At 40.6% G+C, this 20,884-nt stretch overlaps 1 protein-coding gene across 5 annotated transcripts in view; it reads right to left on the bottom strand.

Annotated features, from left to right (window-relative positions):
- The window catches only part of rnf130 (ring finger protein 130), a 55,734-nt gene extending 37,779 nt beyond the window's left edge, over positions 1–17,955 (bottom strand). For 2 of the 5 annotated variants that reach the window (XM_010901170.4, XM_010901178.4), the window contains exons 1-2: positions 17,743–17,939; positions 16,779–17,232 (exon numbers count right to left, since the gene is read on the bottom strand). In XM_010901170.4, coding sequence (XP_010899472.1) covers positions 16,779–17,043 — 265 coding nt within the window. In that variant the 5' untranslated portion in view covers positions 17,044–17,232; positions 17,743–17,939. Of the gene's footprint in view, positions 1–16,778; positions 17,233–17,742 lie in introns of all 5 variants that reach the window. The other 3 variants (XM_010901154.4, XM_010901161.5, XM_010901146.4) reach the window with 3 other exon arrangements.
- Between the last annotated feature and the right edge of the window lie 2,929 nt (positions 17,956–20,884).

Here is a 20,884-nt window from a genome sequence, read left to right as displayed (position 1 = left end):
TAAATGGCCGGCTCACTCCGACTCCCTGAAAATGATGAAGTGGGCTCACTGCAGAGAGAGATAAAGGGAGTACAGTTTTCCATCTCAAATGACAGAGGGTGGGGGTTGGGGCGGGGGCGGGGGTGGGATCAAATCAAACGCTTGTGATATGACCCAGAAAGGCTGAAAGTAAATCGCTACACACGCTCGTGGGCAAAGCTGACCTGAAAACATTTAGCCTGGCAGAACAGAGTCAGCAGTGTGATCAACAGGCAAGCATAATGGCTGCCTTTGATTACCCAGAGTGCCCGGAGGGGTGAATCATAATCATAATCCCAGAAGCCTTCACTGCCATCAATACTCATTAGATGGGTAGACAGTAACTGAGGCTCACTGACAGTCTGTTTCAGTCATCATTGACATTGTATTGGGATGTGGCCTATAATGGAAATTGGGAAAATTGTTAAATGTTGCTGCTTGGAGTCAAGAAGTGTCCGGTATTGTATTCGCCAGACATCAGTTCATTTATTAATTCAATTGACTAACATTAACAGTTGGCCAATAATGTTCTTTGGGATCCTGAATGCTAACAAAATGACCTTAACAGCCGTAGCGTTTGCATCAGCTCAGAGTAAAGGCTAGTAAGGCTAGTAGGCGAACGTCCTTCCAAAATCTGTCTGAAGCTTATTAAAATGTTTGTTTCTAGTATCTTGGAGTCACAGTGCAGTTCAGAGAACTGTTTATTTTTATCTGTGGACCTTGAGATATTATCGAAGACACCAGTTGTGAATCCCATTTGGTATTTTCCGTGTTGCGATATTGACTAGAAGACAGATGCGATGGCCAGAGGTCCAGACCACTTCCACTGTTACTAATGTATTGCTGCAGCAAGGGTACAAATCCAGTCCACTGCTCTTTCAGAAAAACTCTACTCTCTCTTTTCCCATTTACCTAACACAAAAAGCATAAAAACGCCCAAAATAAATAAAATATATAATTTAAAAAAAGACCAGTGCATATTGCAATCATTTGGTATTCAGTATAGTCACATCCATTAGCTCTCTGAGGGAGCTAAGAGCCACGTTGTACAATGCAACAAGGAGAAGAACAGGAAGTGGGTTTCTGAGACAAAACCTGACAAGACTGCAAACCACCTGCTGCTGGGGCGAGCGTCAAAACACCACTTTGCACACAGAGCTTGTACCTCTCCAGTTGCATAAGGCTTCACAAAAATATGTAAGATGGAGGGTTTAGAAGCATGTTTGAAGCACCTGTTCCTACAAGTCTCAAATGTAATGTGTTTGGCATAATGGCAGATAGAGAGAGAGAGAGAGAGACACTTTAAGAAAGGACAACAGCATGTTGAACATCCCCGCTTTGCTAAGCTAACCTCAAAGCTTAACTGTCACTCACAGGATGTTTTGAAACACTCTGCCATGTTGAGACATACTATTGCAAAACCATAGGTTAACCTAATTACAATTTCAGAGGGCTGTTCACCCAAGGCCATGAAACATGGCCAGCTAGCAGCTATTCCACCTACAGCAATAAAGAACATAGTTCCAGTAAATAAGTGTCTATAGAATTCCATGGGCCCCAGACTCCCCAGCGGAGTGCTCTCCCTCAAGGCTGAAGCTTCTGTTTAATTTTTGATGGGGGGGGGGGGGGTGTAGATAGACACAGTAAAACCCCTCTGAGGTAACGGTCTTACCCAGAAATAATGCAACATCACAGCAGTGCCCCTTTAAAGAAAAAGGGTCAAGTGGAGGTTACGATAGCCTACTCATTCCAGCGAACAGCCCACTATGAGTGTCAACGTTTAGAACAGCTGACAAGACACAGGCTTTCGAGGGTCTGGCTTGGTTTTTGTTCAGCTTTGAGTGTTTTGCGAACTGACATTAACACATCTAGGAGGGTGTTAATAAAACACAACGACAGCCAAGGAGTGCTTCATTTTCACGTTGCCTGCTTCATTTGAATTATTCTCAACCCTTGGAGTTCTGCATGACAATCTGGCTGTGTTCTGCATGGTTTGCATGACGATCAGCCTGTGTTCTGCAGGGTTTGCATGACGATCAGCCTGTGTTCTGCAGGGTTTGCATGACGATCAGGCTGTGTTCTGCAGGGTTTGCATGACGATCTGCCTGTGTTCTGCAGGGTTTGCATGACGATCTGCCTGTGTTTCTGCAGGGTTTGCATGACGATCTGCCTGTGTTCTGCAGGGTTTGCATGACGATCTGCCTGTGTTCTGCAGGGTTTGCATGACGATCTGCCTGTGTTCTGCAGGAGTATTTTCAAGTTAATGTTTCAGATATTCCTTCCAACAAAATTGTTGAATGTCTGAGATTTAGTTCCTGATTTAAAACTTTTTCGCAGAGTCCGTCTATCAGTAATAATGTGTAATCTCCTAATACTTCAGACACTTGCAGTACTATCCCATCCTAAACTACCGAAACTGCCTAATCAAGCTTGGACGCAAATTCATAACAGAGAGCAAATATCCTTCAATTTCATGGTTGGAAATTCCTAATGCAAAAGACAATGTATTTATTATGTAGCCAGTTATAATAGCATTTTAGTTTCAAGCAAAATACATGTAAGTGAATAGGCTTGCTAAGACTCTGAAGCTATCCAAACCATTCGTTGATCGTTGCTAAAGGTCAACCACTCATGTAAATGGCATCACGACAGACATGCAGGCCACTGCACTTTATGTTCACATTCATCTCGTTTCTGATGGCTAGGCTTGTGGCACAGAGTCCATGATGGCACATTTTCTGCCTAATGTTGCAGCAGAAGCTTTCTGTTCGACCCACCTACCTTCCACCAATCAAGCCGGTCCATCAATCATCGCCACTGAGGTTTGGGGGACACTGCCCTCTCTCTGTGACTGCCCCCCCCCCCCCCTTCACATTCCCTGTGACCCATTCCCTGTGATCAGCACACAATAGACATATTATAATACAGATTAACAGCTAAACACTGGATGCATCCACTACCATGGCTGTCGTTAGTCATCACTGACTGAACATTTGTTTTTATCTGCACATATTTTCAGAGACACTGTGACCAGAGACACAGTGTTGTATTATAGCCAAAATTAAATGCAAGCGGCTGTCTGATTTCCTCTCCGAGTCATTCAAACTAAGATATATAAATGTGCCAGTTACACACGGCCACCATGTGGTCCATATGAATGTCCTGCACCTCCTGAGTTCTGACATAATTTGCAACCTTCGCACCAGATGTTGTTTTAATACAAACATCCAAGACAAATGTATGTGCAAGACCATGTCCAACTGAATGTTTGTTTGTTAACATATTGTTTTAAGTCCAAATTTAAGACATTGGCATTGGGTAAACTTTATCCATAGATTGGGCCTACAAAGTTACTTGCAAATTGGTCATTCCGTGGCAGCGATCCATCCTAATGAGTTTGCCAGGCATTTATCCTTCTAGTGAGGAGAGGGGTGTGTGAACCACATTTCATGAGAAGTAGTTTATATCAGGATTGCGATGTGACCTTGCCAATCAGTGTAACAGTGTAAATGCCTGATCTCTACTCCAAGATGGAACACTCACACACATTTGGTCAATGCCAGGCCAGTGGTGTCTAAGAAATTGCATACGATGCATTTTTCCCCATTGTGGGTGATGTGACGCACATAAGTACGGACCCAAACTGATTCACAGCCTACCCCAATGTCGAAGTGGGAAACAATATACGGGCTAGCTGAAAGATGCCCTGGGTCTGTTGGTCTTCCATGGCATATCAAAACAGTTTGGGGTCGGTCTCTGACTGCTGTAGTCCAGGCCTCTGACTGGGTGGCAAATGGATGCTGAACATCTCGATGAGTTTGCAGTTTTCTTTAGTGCATGATTTCTCATCAGCTGCCAAGTCAAACCGACGATGCTTGCAACAGCTTAGGAGCGACTAGGCACAACATATGGAGCGGAGGAGCTTAGTGTCAGGGAGGGGTCATTCACAGAGACAGCTCATATCTATGGCACTTTGAAGTCCCTAGAGCAGCTTGGGCATGCCCGCCATTATGTCCTCTGCCCTGGGAGCCATCTTCAGTCTTTTTGTTGGGCAGACAGGCACAGAGATGGAAAAGCAGAAGCAGAAATGCTAACACTACACAAGACAATACAGGAAGGGCTAAATCAACTGGCCTGTGTTCCTAGAAGCCCTGAATTGGGAGGCTGGGGACCCTGTTTAGCAGGACGTTCTGCTTTTCTGTGGAGGTACCACCTGTACTTAAATTCTGTATAACAAATTATACTTAAATTCAGCAGCTACAGAACAGGCCATGTGAAGTCAGAGCAAGACTTAACTTAAACATGATTGGTTTGAAAGATTTAAAGATGGGCTGTTTTTCTGTTACTATAAAAAAAAAAGTACTTGAACTATTCTTAGGTATATGTAATTTGTAAATCACTGGCCTGAACAACAGCACAATGTATTTTGTAACATAACGGAGTGCTGCACTGAAAAAAAAAGAAATCTATGATTTGTGGTAGATCATTTGGTTTGTGGAAACCAGTGACCAAAAATCATTGCAGTCACAATACTTAAAATAATAAAAGGGACATCGCCATCCTTAGAATGTTCTTTAAAAATAATAACACTTGTTTTATTAACTTTATAACAGGTGTTGTAGTGAACATGGATACAGCGACCTGTCTAAAATGATTATCCCTCATTTCTGATTTATTTTTGTGTAAGTAGTCCATTAAAAAATGGTAATCTCTCACATTCTTCACAGTAGCAGGCATTGCCTAGCAGGCATTGCCTAGCATGCGTAGGGCTCATTCCTCAGACAGTACCTGGATGAAGGGCTGTACCGTTACACAATTTTGCATTAGACTCTGCACTGTACATTCATTTCTTAATGGAAGAATTGGCTAGCCTTGCTGTGCAGTTTTGGAATCAGTTCTTCTTGACCAATTAAGCCTCATAGGTGTAGAAACTGCTTTATCTTAAACTGCAATAAGCAAGGTTAAAAAGCCTCATGAAGTCAAATAAAATGAATTATCCACAAAGCTCTAACAGAGTCCCATGCCACTTAAGCAAGCAAGTTTATTTATATAGCACAATTCATACATCGAAGCAATTCAATGTGCTTTACAAAGAAAAATATATGAAAGTGCAATAACATAAAAACAAATACTCAAATGAAAACCCCAAAACAAATGAAATCATAATAATAAAAAATACAATAAGAAAACATAAAGATTAAAAATGGGAAATAAACATAGGAAGCTATAAGGCACGTGAAAAGAAGTGTTTTTAACCTGGATTAAAAAAAAAATACGTTTGGGGCATGTCTAAGATCTTCTGGTAGTTTATTCCAGTTGTGTACAGCATAAGAGCTAAACGCAGCTTCTCCATTTTTAGTTTGGACTCTGGGCTCTACTAGCTGACCTGTGTTCATGGATCTAGGAGCCCTGCTCGGTTTATATTCTTCAAACATATCAGGAATGTATTTGAGTCATAAACCAATCAGATTTATAAACTAAAAGCACCACTTTGAAATCAATTCTGTAACTGAATGGAAGCCAATGCAAAGATTTAAGAACCGGAGTGATGTGCTCTGTTCTCTTGGTACTGGTTAACATTCTAGCAGCAGCATTCTGAATGAGCTGCAGCTGTTTTAGTCCAGCTTTTCGGGAGTCCAGTTAAGAGGCCAATATAGTAGTCAACCCTAGTATAGCACCCGGTTTGAATGTTATCATTGGATTGAATGATAACCATATCAGTGGTTATCAGCCTCATAGATATGGGTGAGAAGGGGCCTGCTAGCCTACTGGTAGGCTCAGAAGGCTGTTATCATCCATTCGCATGAATCACAGATAAACACACGAGAAGACTCCAGATCCAATCCCAGACTAATTCAGGTCGCTGCTACAGGTAAGACCATTAAAATGGGTTAGGGTAAGTCTACAGGTAAGACCATAAAAATGGGTTAGGGTTAGTCTACAGGTAAGACCATTAAAATGGGTTAGGGTTAGTTTACAGGTAAGACCATTAAAATGGGTTAGGGTTAGTCTACAGGTAAGACCATTAAAATGGGTTAGGGTAAGTCTACAGGTAAGACCATTAAAATGGGTTAGGGTAAGACTACAGGTAAGACCATTAAAATGGGTTAGGGTAAGACTACAGGTAAGACCATTAAAATGGGTTAGGGTAAGTCTACAGGTAAGACCATTAAAATGGGTTAGGGTAAGTCTACAGGTAAGACCATTAAAATGGGTTAGGGTAAGTCTACAGGTAAGACCATTAAAATGGGTTAGGGTAAGTCTACAGGTAAGACCATTAAAATGGGTTAGGGTAAGTCTACAGGTAAGACCATTAAATGGGTTAGGGTTAGTCCACAGGTAAGGCCATTAAAATGAGAGCCTTTAAACTGTGATGATTTTGTCAATACTAAATTATCTAAATACTAAATTAACCATGCGAATGGATGATAACAGCCTTCTGAGCCTACCAGTAGGCTAGCAGGCCCCTTCTGACCCATATCCATGAGGCTGATAACCACTGATAACGCCCATTCAATCCAATGATAACATTCGAACCGCCTGAGTATAGATAAAAGCATGGACACCAAGCCTTTGATCCTGGCTATATTTTTTAGATGATAGAATGCTGTTTTGGTGACCACTTTGATATGACTGTTAAATGTGAGGTCAGAACACCAAAATGACGCACTTGATCCCTGGTTTTAAGGGCCCGGGAATCCAGCTCTTTACTAATACTAGTCATTTAATTTTTGTTGCCAAACACAATAATCTCAGGTATTTATGTGCTCTATACAGTGACACAGAGAGTCTATTGAGCTGTTATCATACGGTTCGAGAGCCATATACAGTGGGGAGAACAAGTATTTGATACAATGCCGATTTTGCAGGTTTTCCTACTTACAAAGCATGTAGGTCTGTAATTTTTATCATAGGTACTCTTCAACTGTGAGAGTCGAAATCTAAAACAAAAATTCAGAGAATCACATAGCATGATTTTTTTATAATGAATTAGCATTTTATTGCATGACATAAGTATTTGATCACCTACCAACCAGTAAGAATTCCGGCTCTTACAGACTTGTTAGTTTTTCTTTAAGAAACCCTCCTGTTCTCCACTCATTACCTGTATTAACTGCAACTGTTTGAACTCGTTACCTGTATAAAAGACACCTGTGCACACAATCAAACAGATTCCAACCTCTCCACAATGGCCAAGACCAGAGAGCTGTGTAAGGACATCAGGGATAAAATTGTAGACCTGCACAAGGCTGGGATGGGCTACAGGACAATAGGCAAGCAGCTTGGTGAGAAGGCAACTACTGTTGGCGCAATTCTTAGAAAATGGAAGAAGTTCAAGATGACGGTCAATCTCCCTCGGTCTGGGGCTCCATGCAAGATCTCACCTTGTGGGGCATCAATGATCATGAGGAAAGTGAGGGATCAGCCCAGAACTACACGGCAGGACCTGGCCAATGACCTGAAGAGAGCTGGGACCACAGTCTCAAAGAAAACCATTAGTAACACACAACGCCGTCATGGATTAAAATCTTGCATCTTGGCCCACAACCTCCTTCCCACAGTAAGATCATTGAAGATGGGTCGTGGCTGGGTCTTCCAGCATGACAACGACCCGAATCACACAGCAAGGGCAACTAAGGATTGGCTCCATAAGATGCATCTCAAGGTCCTGGAGTGGCCTAGCCAGTCTCCAGACCTGAACCAAATAGAAAATCTTTGAAGGGAGCTGAAAGTCCGTATTGCCCAGCGACAGCCCTGAAACCTGAAGGATCTGGAGAAGGTCTGTATGGGGGAGTGGGCCAAACCTGGTCAAGAACTACAGAAAGGTATGATCTCTGTAATTGCAAACAAAGGTTTCTGTACCAAATATTAATTTCTGCTTTTCTGATGTATCAAATACTTATGTCATGCAATACAATGCAAATTAATTACTTAAAAATCATACAATGTGATTTTCTGGATTTATGTTTTAGATTCCGTCACTCACAGTTGAAGAGTACCTATGATAATAATTACAGACTTCTACATGCTTTGTAAGTGGGAAAACCTGCAAAATCGGCAGTGCAACAAATACTTGTTCTCCCCACTGTATATAATGTTGTTGTTTTGTAGAATTTGCCCCAGAGGTAGCATATACAGATTGAACAAATGCGGTCCAAAAACTGATCTCTGTGTAACTCTGCATGTCATAGCCACCCTAACAGATTCATGATTACCAATGGTGACAAAGTAACTCCGGCCATCTAGATAAGATCTAAACCAATCAAGGACTGTCCTGGAGAGTCCTACCCAATTTTCCAGCCTATCTATGAGTGTTCTATGATCTACAGTGTCAAATGCTGCACTGAGATCCAATAGAACCAGAATCAGTATTCAGACGTATATAATTTAAAACTAATCAGGGCCATTTCAGTACTGTGGTGAGGTCGGAAAACTGACTGAAATTTGACTGAAAGAGACCGCTTGAGGTCACAAAATTGCTGAGTTGATTGAAGACAACCTTCTCAATGATCTTGGCTGTAAAAAGGAGATTTGATACAGGTCTATAGTTGTTCATTATAGATGCATCCAGTGTTCTCTTTTTTAACAGGGGCTTAATGGCAGCTGTATTTAGAGATGTTGGTAAAATGCCTGATTGCAGAGAGCTATTAACTATTTGCCGTAGGTCCATTGTTAGAGTTAAAAATTGTTTTAAAAAAGTCTGATGGCAGTGTGTCGAGACAGCAACTGGAAGCTTTAAGATGTTGAACTGTTTCTTCTAGGGATTTTTGATCAATTGTAATAAAATGTGACATAATAACCAAGTTATGTTTTGGTGGTCGTGGTGACGATAGAGTCCTTGTTAGATTGTGTAGTGCTGATGTTCCGTCTAATACTTATAATTTTTTCACTAACGAAAACAAATTCATTACATTTCACAGTGGACATGAGTTCTGATGCTATCTGCTTTATTGGGTTTGTAAGCTTGTCGACCATGACAAATAGAGTTTGGGTATTGTTGATATTTTTGTTGATCATTCCTGATAAATGTTGCTGTCTGGCCCTGTGTAACTCATTGTTGAAGCTACCAAGGCTTTATTTATAGATGTCACTGAATTTTAAGTTTAGTTTTCCTCCACTACATTCTCTTTTCAGGGCGCTTACCATCATGGTGGTTCTCCATGGTGTTTTCTGTTTGTTCTTAGTTTTCTTTACCTTTACCGGTGCAACACGATCCATGACATTCAATAATTTGGCATTAAAATTATCCAGGAGTACATCAACTGACTCAGCACTTATTGTTGGAAAGAGAGGTATGGCTTCAATAAACTGAGCATTGTTACTCTCATTAATGTACCTTTTCTTAAAAGAAACATAATTTACTGGAACATTCAGGGTGATAAGTGAATCAAAAAAGACACAGAAATGATCAGACAGGGCCAAGTCTTTAAACATGACAGAGGAAATATCGAGATCTTTAGAGATAACCAGACCTAGAATGTGGCTTTGAGTGTGTGTACGCTCTGTCACATGTTAAATGAGATCAAGTGTCAAGTAGTGCAAAAAGTTATTTGGCATTATTGTCTGTACTATTATTTATGTGGATGTTAAAATCCTGTAATAATAAACAAGTTATAATCAACTGATATAACAGACTAGTTCATAACTATTCATAAGTATTCATGACTTAAATTAATACATCAAGTGTATTTTACTCAAATATGTGTCTTACTACTACTTTACTATATTAAATCAAGACATTAAGAAAGTATTACTTATATAATACATGTTAGATAGACAATCATTAAATAATGATAATTTGTAAAAACATACACATTTTATATTAGCACAACACTGATATTTATATTTAATCAATAACCTAATGATAAACTGTGTGATTTAATCAATAACCTAGTGATAAGAAATCTTATTTACACAGTGATTTGAATTTAATTACTAATCTGAATAAGGCTGTTCTTTGTTGTATTTGACAAAGTTTTAACAGCCCTGATAGGAATACTGACACAGAGATTTTAGACTTATGAGCCACAACATTGCAATACCTCTGGGGATGCTTGCAAAGCATACTCATCAAAAGGTCAAAAAAGACATTTAATTCAACACAATACCGGGCAAAAATATTCGAATTCAGTTCTTCATAAATTGGTCCCGGGTGATTTGATAATTGTAGTTTGTATTAATCTCTCATTCAGGATCCGTGCTGCTGTATTATTGTTTTACCATTTCTGTAGTCCAACTGTAGTCCCAATTTCTAATTATCTTTTTTCAAAATGTACTATATGAATACAATTTGATAAATGGAAAGAAGGGCACAGACAAAGTAAGGTCAAGGCCTTCTGTCTGTGAAAACAGTAGCTGTACATTATCAGTGACCTGATACTGTCTGCCTACACAATCAGACCATCTGATAAAGACAAGATTTTGTTTCGTTTCTATTAATGGCCGCCACAGAAGAGACAGCTGGCATTTTCCTGAAGTATTCAAAACATTGGGTTCTCGTGGAGAACTTGCTGGCTTTGGAATAATAGTGGTCAACACATTTTTATTTGGAGTACAATGAAACCTATATGGTTAGTCTTGGTTCATACATCTAGCTCCAACAACAACATGAAAATCAAGAGGATTGTTGAATGGATACAATGGTCAAAAAGGTAGGTGGCTGCTCTTTGTCTCTGAAAAATCTCAATTACACCTACACAAAGAGTCAAGTGGATTGCCAAGGCCAAGCACTGTCTTTCACAGTCAACAACCATCGGGCATCCTTGAAATCGATGTGCTGGTGATAGTTCCATCGAGTCAGGTTCACGTGGGGTAATGAATTGAAGGAAGGCCAGTAACAGGGAAGTGATTTCCCGCTCAACGATATACTAACGCAATGGCCTTGACGGACCTTCAGCCAAGTAACAGAATCCTGCACTGCCCCAGCAGAGTGAGGGCAGCTGGGAAAACCATTTCTATTTCAGTCCATTAACCCCTTTAACCGAAAAAAGTGGTCCATGACAATAACAGCACATTCCCTTTAGTAAATGGTAAATTAGCTATGGTGCCAAGTCTCATAAGGTCAAACCAATGGTTCCCGGCAGCTGAACCACAAACATGAACAAAAAATATCCATTCCGTAGGCAGCGACAGAATACATCTGTGTGTGAATTTGTGTTGTCTTGCACTCTTATGCCTATGACCGGGACCTCACTGCAAGTGAGAATTTATTTTCAAAAGCCTTGCCTGGTAAAATAAGGTGAAATAAATAAAAAACTGAGGCCAGTGATGCACACAGTGAAACAGTGAAACAAGGAGCTGTCTGTGAGATGTCGGATGCTTTCTAACTTATCTACTTTGAATATGGATTTCCTCCACACCACACGACATGGTGGAAAAAGCTGTTTTCCTGGAAAGGACTTAGTGATCATTTTGGAAAGGTTGACAACAACCTGGTCGATGTGTAGGTCCATATAGCCAGTAAAAAGTACAAGCAAGTGTTTTCTCCTCATATTCAGTTAATAATTTAGATTATTCAGGCTTCAACCCTTAAAGACCAAAACATAAGATGCTGTTGATGTTCTACTGACTGAGATTGTGGTGAGCAACAGCAGTACACATAAGAAACTAAAGGCCCTGTCAAGAACCAAAGACTAACCTAGTACACCAAATCGGGATTTCAACCAATTTAGTTTAGTTGTTCAAACCAAAAACAGAGTAACTAATTTAGGCTGCCCATAATGAAGTCTGATAATATGCTTACCCCAACCAAAAGTGCCCTAGACCAATCAAAGGCGACCTAGACCAATCAAAGGCGACCTAGACCAATCAAAAGGCACCTACTGGAGCGCCCAAAACCGGGATAACAACCATTCTGTATTCCAGCCACTTCAGTTTCCATAGCAACAATACATGATCATATTCTATGCCATCATCAAAAAATTTGACCACCCTCTGAAAATATATCCTTTTGTTCTTTTTGAAAGAGCAAGACATTTAACTGTTCAGAACAAAGAGTCATTATGATAAGAATCGAAAGTGGCGTTTTCTTGTTTCCTCTTTTTTTGTGCAGAAGTCGAGGAGAGCCATTTGACCTAACATATGGCTTATTCTGCTTTTTGTGCATCGTGTAACTTAAACACAGCAGCATAACTGAGATCAGGGTTCATGTTTCCAATGCTAGCCTCCATCGGTGGCATTATAGACATAATTCAGTCCCAAAGCCTTTTTTAGTGCCATAAAGGGGATTTCACAGCAGAAAATGCAACCACCGGCAGCCGTGAAGCCTTGTTTTTGTGAAAAGGAGCAGCTTGAGCAGAGTTGACGAGAAGGGAAGAGAAGGCAGTATTAGGCGGTCTAATAGCTGCTGTTGCTAGCAGTTAAACAGGGTATTAACCAGGCTTTTATTGTGGACCTTCAAGGTTACGTTCAAAACCACACCAAACTAACATCAACATAGTTAACTAGCCAAGGTAGCTAAATGCAACCCTACAGCCTCTGCCCATACCAAAATGGAGCACTCAAGTGGTGTTGTCGCAAGAATCTTTCTACAAAACACAAATGTGTATATGTAGAGTGTTTCCATATTAGGATAGGGCTGCACTATTAATCCAATCCAAAATCATTATAAAGATTTGCAATACCCACGTGGGACAGCAGGGTAGTCTTGCAGTTAAGAACACTGGGGCAGTAAACAAAGAAAACGCAGTTCGAGTCCTCAAGCTAAAAAACGGTAAAAAGCCTTCCTGTTCTTTCCCTGAGCAAGACAGTCAACCCAAATTGCTCCCTGGTGGTAGATAAAACTGTTTTCTTAAAATGCTAAAAATATATACATATTATGGAATAATACATAATAAAATAAAACTATGGAGAAAAAAAAACGGTGAATGAGACACGTAACGAGAGGCCTATAGGCACACATCGTCCGTCTGTAATAGTTTTTCTGGTGGGTGCAGTGACTATTTTTGTAGATTACTTGAATAACTGGACTTATTGTGTCCAAATACATGATGGTTTTACAATGTTAGAGTTGCAACTGCTTTTTTGCCCATATTGTGCAGCCTGACGTCCAGACATCACATGTAATCACAGAGAAAGGAGTGTGCACTAGAATGATAAAGTTTCACTTGTTAGGGAACAAGGAAAGCCCTAGTTTTTTGCTGTTTTAGTTAATAACTCTGTAACTATATGTTGCATAATCTTATAAATGTCACCATTTGTTGGATTAGGGAACACGCCAAATGTACTGGTGGGTGACCGGCAATATACCACAATGCTCAGCAACATACTCCAACACAGAATCACACACCCACACACATACACAATCTTTGATGCACACAGGAATTACATACAGTGGATATAAAAAGTTTACACACCCCTGTTAAAATGCCAGGTTCTTGTGATGTAAAAGAATGAGACAAAGATGAATCATGTCAGAACTTTTTCCACCTTTAATGTGACCTATAACGTGAACAATTCAAGTGAAAAATAATCTGAAATCTTTGAAGTAAAAAAATAAATAATTGAAAACCTCACAATTTCCTGGTTGCATAAGTGCGCACACCCTTAAACTAATTTTTATTAGCATGGTACATTCTTTGCAAATGCACTCCAAATCTGTCAGATTGCAAGGACATCTCCTGTGCCCAGCTCACTTCAGACCACCCCACAGATATTCAATTGGATTCAGGTCTGGGCTCTGGCTGGGCCATTCCAAAATGTTAATCTTCTTCTGGTGAAGCCATGATTTTGTGGATTTGGATGTGTGTTTTGGGTCGTTGTCGTGCTGAAAGGTGAACTTCCTCTTCATCATCAGCTTTCTAACGGAAGCCTGAAGGTTTTGTGACAAAATTGCCTGGTATTTGGAACTGGTTCCAGCTGAAAAACAGCAGCCCCAAAGCTTGATGCTGACACCACCATGTTTTACTGTGGGTATGGTGTTCTTTGGGTGATGTGCAGTGTTGTTTTTGCGCCAAACATACCTTTTGGAATTATGGCCAAAAAGTTCAACCCTGTTTTCATGAGACCATAACATTTTCCCACATGCTTTTGGGAGTCTTGATGTTTGTTTTTGCAAACTTCAGCCAGGCTTGGGTGTTTTTCTTGGTAAGAAAAGGCTTCTGTCTTGCCACCCTATATTAAGAGTCCAATTGGAATAATTAATACATTTCTCTGGGCTAAATCCAGAGGCTATTTGATTTTAGACTAGGTCAGAAGTATGACCAGGTGGACAAGGACAGGGACAGCAATGGGCCCCCCAAACTAGGTAATCCGCAGGTGTGGACCAGGACCTCATCTCCTCCTAAAATTTTAAACTGGAGGAAACTGAGAAAAGTTAGAAGTGCATTCCTCATATCCCCCAGCACAATATTATAATATTCATTGTGTTCCATGGTATATCTAATGCTTTGGAAATTATTTTGTACCCTTCTCCTGACTGATATCTTTCAACAATGAGATCCCTCTGTTGCTTTGGAAGCTCTCTGCAGACCATGGCTTTTGCTCTGAGATGCAACTAAGAAAATGTCAGGAGAATCCTACTAGAACAGCTGAACTTTATTTGTGATTAATCAGAGTCACTATAAATGATGGCAGGTGTGTAATGACTTCGATTGAACATGAGTTTGAATGTGATTGGTTATTTCTGAACACAGCCGCATCCCCAGTTATAAGAGGATGTGCACACTTATGCAACCAGGTTATTGGTAGGTTTTTATTTTTCCCCCTCAAAGATTTCAGTTTGTTTTTCAGTTGAATTGTTCACATTATAGGTCACATTAAAAGAGGAAACAATTCTGACATGATTTAACTTTGTCTCAATCTTTTACATAACAAAAACCTGCCATTTTCACAGGGGTGTTTAGACTTTTTATATCCACTGTATATCATCATCAGAGCCTGGAAAGAAACTCAGATGTTTTTACAGATAAGTGCTTAAAGAACACATAGGCTGGACCTTATTATTAACCTATGTATCATCATAGTCATTAGAGACAATAAAAGGTGTATACATGTAAAATACAACACAGAAATCCATGTAGCATGGGACAATGTTCTACAACCCCTTTTCCAAAAAAGTTGGGACGCTGTATAAAATGTAAAGAAAAACAGAATGCAATGATGGCAAAATCATTTAAACCCCATATTCAAATGAAAATAGCACAAAGACAACATATCAAATGTTTAAACTGAGAAATGTTATTGTTCCTTGTAAAGATATGGCCACTATGAATTTGATGCCTGCAGCACGTTTCAAAAAAAGACTGAAAAAGATGGTGGAACATCTCACAGCTAATTAGGTGATTTGGCAAAAGTTCCTAAACATGAACATGGTTAGAAAGAGCATCCCGGAGAGGATGAGCCTTTCAGAAGTAAAAATGGGGAGGGGTTCACCACTCGGAAAGACTGCGCAGGCAAAGAGTGAAAGAATAAGAAAAACAATCTAATCTAGGCCCAGATAATATCATTAAAAGATTCAGAGAATCCAGAGAAATCTCTGCATACAAGGGGCAAGGCCGAAAACCAGTATTGGCAGTGATCTTTGGCCCTTAAACGACACTGCATTAAAAAACAGCCACGATTCTGTAGTGGACATCACTGCCAGGGCTCAGGAACACTTGCAAAAACCACTGTCTGTGAACACAGTATGTCGCTGCATCCACAAATGCAAGTTAGATTCTCAAAGAAGAAACCGTATGTAAACAATATCCAGAAACATCTCCTTCTCTGGGCCCAAGCTCATTTAAGATGGACTGAGGCGAAGTGGAAAACTATTATTGGGAATCATGGACGCCACGTCCTCCGGACTAAAGAGAAGAGGGACCACCCGGCTTCTTAACAGCGCACAGTTCAAAAGCCAGCATCCGTGATGGTATGGGGGTGCATTAGTGCACATGGCATGGGTGACTTGCACGTCTGTGAAAGGCACCATTAATGCTGAACAATACATTGAGGTTTTGGAGCAACATATGCTTCCATCCAGACAACGTCTTTTTCAGGGAAGGCCTTGATTATTTCAGCAAGACAATGCCAAACCACATTCTGCACATATTACAACAGCATGGCTCCATAGTAAAAGAATCCAGGTGCTAAACTGGCCTCCCTGAAGTCCTGACTTTTCACCCAATGAAAACATTTGGTGCATTGAGACAAAAAATACAACAAAGGACACTCAAAATTTTAGACCCCCAACTGCTGAGCAGCTGAAATCCTATATCAAGCATGAATGGGAAACATTTCACTTTCAAAACTAGAGCAGGTCTCCTCAGTTCCCAAACGCGTACAGAGTATTGTATTGATATGTTGTCTTTGTACTATTTTCAAACATAGGGATAAATTATTTACACATAATTGCATTGTTTTTATTTGCATTTTACACAGCGTCCAAACCCCATGTTTTTGGAAACGGGGTTGTACACAGCTTTGAGTGTTGTGCAAATGGTAGACACTTGAGGGAGGTCAGATGTGTTTCTGAAACAGAGGTCCTGGGTTGGAGCCATGTACAGGTTAAATCTGAACTGCTGAACAAGCAGAGTGAAGAGCTCTACACTTGCATGCAACCCACGTGCCCCATATTGATGTTCACCCAGAAGGTTACGTCTAGAGCCAGAAATTATTTGGGGGAAAAAAGCTAGGTGTGTCAGAAGCTGAAATGCATAGCCAAGAATGCAATTCCTCGTTGTCATTTACAAATATATGTATTATAAATATATGTATTTACACCAAGCATTTGACCGTGCGTCACTGTTAAAAATACTGTATAAGCAAACGTGCCAACCTACCTCCATGGTTCGGAGCAGGTGCAATCACTATTCCCTTCGCGTCCACTTTCGGTGAATTCTGGCCGTATATGCCATCCTTCAGTGTTAGCATTTGCTTTGGGTTGCCTTTGGAGTCAAGTACGGTGGCATTGACCGTAGCGCTAACATAGTCTTCCTTGATGGTTTTGTCTGCACGGATCGACAGTACACACCTGGGCAGAACGAGCACCAACAAGACGACGGGGAAATAGCTGCATGGCGTTGCTGCGGTCCACCTCTTGGGCATCTTCGGAATGTCTTACTGCAATGTTCCCTTTACATCCAAGCTGTCACCCAGTAAATTTAACCATGCACTCCAACGCGTTTGCCCAAAAAAGATAGACGGGGGCTCGGCGTCTTCCTTGCGGGGTCCCGTCATAAAAACAGGCTGCAGTGTTCACATCGTTTTCTTATTCCAATACATGTGTAGCCTACACTGCAATAGGAACGAGAAAGTGACATTAGAACTGCAAAAAAGCTAAAATAATCAAACCAAAATGGCTTTGTGGAACTGCAGGCTTAATTTGCAAGATGTTACCATTTTATCACATTAAATCCGAGATCCCATTATTTGTAATAGGCCTACCATAGGCCTTGTATTAATGTCAACTATCATGCGCATTTATGTCTTTCGATTATTTTGTAGACTACCACCAATAAAAAAAAGCCTATATAATATAGGCATCCAAATTAGATAGGCAAACGACTTATGAATAGCCCACATATCGTATCCAGATATGTTAATGCATGTACTTTTCGAGTGACAATGTCGCTCTAAAAGACACAAATGATACAGATTTGCATTATGACCATAAGTGAACAGCTGTCACTGCTGCTTTGTGTTCACAATAGCGTTTCAACGACAGCAAGCTACCCTGTCGCGTAGCCACTAATTTACCCATTTCACACCCATTCTCACCTCCCAAAACCATGACGCGCAACCTACCTTCTCCATTTCCTCGAACCAAAACGTTAATAATACCAAACCTCTGGACTTGCTTTGTTATTATACAAAGGTTCAGCGGCCCTGGTTCAAAACTGAGCGATAATACGAACCTTCTCGCTCGTCTTTTCCTTTTAGTTCTTCAGGTTATACCGCGCAAGCGCGACGTGACAACGCTCGCGCACACAGCGAAGAGGGCGACAGCGGCGCGTGTAGGCGTACGTGCTCTCGACATCAAAAGGGACGCCCACGCCCACCTGTAGATAGCCTTGCATCACCTGTCCACAGTTGATTGAAATGTTATTTGATGAGTTATAGTCTAGTTACTGGTCAATGTGTACTTAATGGAGACAACGTTTTCCAATAAAGATACTAAAGCCTGAAAAATTGATACCCACAGTTTTTTTTTACTGGTACCCACTTGGAAAACAAGGGGTACATTTAGGGTTAAACATACAATTGGACATAGTGTTATAACTGGCGTAAGTTATAGGTTTAGGTATTAGGCTACCGGTTAAGTTCTGAGTTAGACATTAAGGCTGGTAAAGTGGAGGCATAGAAGCCAGGTTATTTTGTTTAGGGTTAGGTTAAGGGCTGTAGGATATAGAACAAGGAAGGTTAAGTTAGGTTTCATGGATAGAAGAAGAGATAGAAAGGATAGGGGAAAAATAAAAAATAAAAATGAAACTCAGTACATAAAACATGGCTTCCCCTGGTGGTCTATAGCTGTTTATTTACAGACCTACCCTTTGTACCCACATTGTCCATTGCATTTTCTCACCTGCTGTGCTGTGCTGTTCACAAAAACCCTGTCGATTTTAGACTAACAGCCAGACCTTCAGCTATTAATAACATCATATATGTGTGGGAGGAAGGACAAGAAAGGTTGAGGGAGAGAGATTGGTTGAGAAGAGGAAGAGATTCTGGCCAAGGAGTATAGAAGAAGTGGACTGATGGGGGTAGAGGAGAGTTTGGCAGTAGCCAATAAAAAAGTGAGGGTTGAGGCTGAGGATAGGAGGGATTCTGGTGGAGGAGGAGGAGGAGACGAATGGCGAGAGTAGAGCGCTGGAAGAGTAAATTGGCTACCTTTGGAGGCTGTTGGCTATATTGAGGGATCAGTTTACTTTTGGCAAGAGGAGAGCTTACAGCTGCCTGGATCACAGTGACAGGCTGATTGATATGTGTTGCTCAGGCATGCTCCTGGAACTACATCCAGGCCACACCAGAGAGACCTGAAAAAAGGTGAAGTAAATATCAGCAGGCTGATTCAACTGAGATTGGACTGTCGACGGAGCTGCGCAGTGAAAATCATAAAGGGAACTTGGATTAGAATGTGATAGTGTGTTAGAGGCAGTAGAGTGGGTTATTGTCACATCACACCTAAAAAAGGCCAATGTGTCTGGCAAATGCCATCCCTACGAGCAAGCATGGTGGGGGGGGGGGGGGGGTCTGATCCCGAGCTCACAGGTCCACAGACTGACAGGACTGTGAACGTCTTTGAGTGGCCCAGCCAAAGCCATGACCCCGCAACCCAATGGCCTCTTGGAGACCAGATGACCTCAATGTCCTTACAGTTGTGTGTCATAGCCGTGCAGTAAAGGTGGCTTTCCAAATGCTGTCACGTTCCTTCACCCCTCCACTGCATATTTATTTCCTGTGGGAATTTCACCCTATGACAAACAATGTCAGTACACAACAGTGTTGCTCACTGGTAACCTTTCACCACACACCCCTGGAGAGATTAGATTCACTGCTATCCATCAGTCACATGATCCCGGTGTTCAGATCAACAGAACTTTGACCTTTCGGGTGCATATTAGAACTATGTTTAAAGGTGGCTTTGAAAGGTCATGAAAAATAATATTTGTATAATTAACCTACTTTGGCTTAAAAACCAGCCACTTGCAAAAACACACAGGTACACGTCTGTTTCTCTATCCATGGAGGACCAGAAATATGATTTATAATTTTCACTTTCCTCAAAAACTAAACCTGACCATAACTTTATTTATCTATCATTTATACCTAAATGTAACCTAATTTGCTGTTAGATTTAGCATGTTTCAGACCAGATACTTTAATTGGCACGATGGTCTGGTGGCAAATTCTTAACCTCACTGCTGCTAAAGACAGGTAGCAGGATTCGTTAAATTATTGTTTATACAGCCTTGAATATGACCCAACACATCTAGGATGAGAACTCCCACCTCAATGAGAATGGAGTACCAACCCAAACTGTCAAATAAAGGCCAAAAAGTATGTATTTCATGAAGTTAAGCCTGAACTTTTTTCTTTCTGAACATTTACTTCTGAAAAGGGGGATTTTGTTTTGATTCATAGTAAATCTAAAACACTTCAAGTGAGCCAGACCTACAAGGCCAGGTCTCTTGCTCAGATACTGCCTTGAACTCAGATACTTGGACTCAGATGTTTTTTTTTGCTTCCTTTGCCATATTTTCATTTATTTCATCAAACATTTGAGATGGGCTTTATTTACTTATTTGATATTCATCCTATATTAGGAGTCCAGGCAACAGAATTATTCAAATTCCAACCCAGTTCAAAAGGTTTTGCTTTTTTATTTATATTTGTAAAGACTGACCTCTGGTGGTAGGTCTTGGCATAGGTAATATGTCTTTGGCAAAAGCCCAATTGAAAAAGCCTAAATTAGGTAATTGACTGTATATTTTGATTGAAAACTGCCCAAAAAAGCATCTTCATAGGAAAAAATACCTCTGATTATTAGGTTGAACTTTTTTTTCACATCCAAAATCCACATATTCACCTCATGACACGAACACTTGGAAATATACTATTTTAAATTCATTTGGCTGTCAAAATAATTATGAAATAATGATCGATCTGTGTCAATAAGATGCTATGCTTCATATGAGGATTTAAAGAACACTAATTAATGACTATTACATTTTATTTAGAGAAGACCACTGCCCAGCGGAAGAGAGCCTTCATTTTCCTCTCAGGTTTACAGTGTACACATTTTCCTGGTCAAAGACAAGTACCACAGCATCGGTGTAGCCTCTGACAACAGCCCTCTTACCTTCTCATTGACAATCGGTGAGAGGTTTGTGAAGGCTTAATTATCCGCTCTTCAAAGAACCTATTTGAGAGACAAAATTCCAATTTT

The sequence above is a fragment of the Esox lucius genome, chromosome 4 (genome assembly GCF_011004845.1).
Source record: "Esox lucius isolate fEsoLuc1 chromosome 4, fEsoLuc1.pri, whole genome shotgun sequence".
Taxonomy (NCBI): Eukaryota; Metazoa; Chordata; class Actinopteri; order Esociformes; family Esocidae; genus Esox; species Esox lucius.
This window is presented reverse-complemented; position numbering and strand designations above follow the sequence as displayed.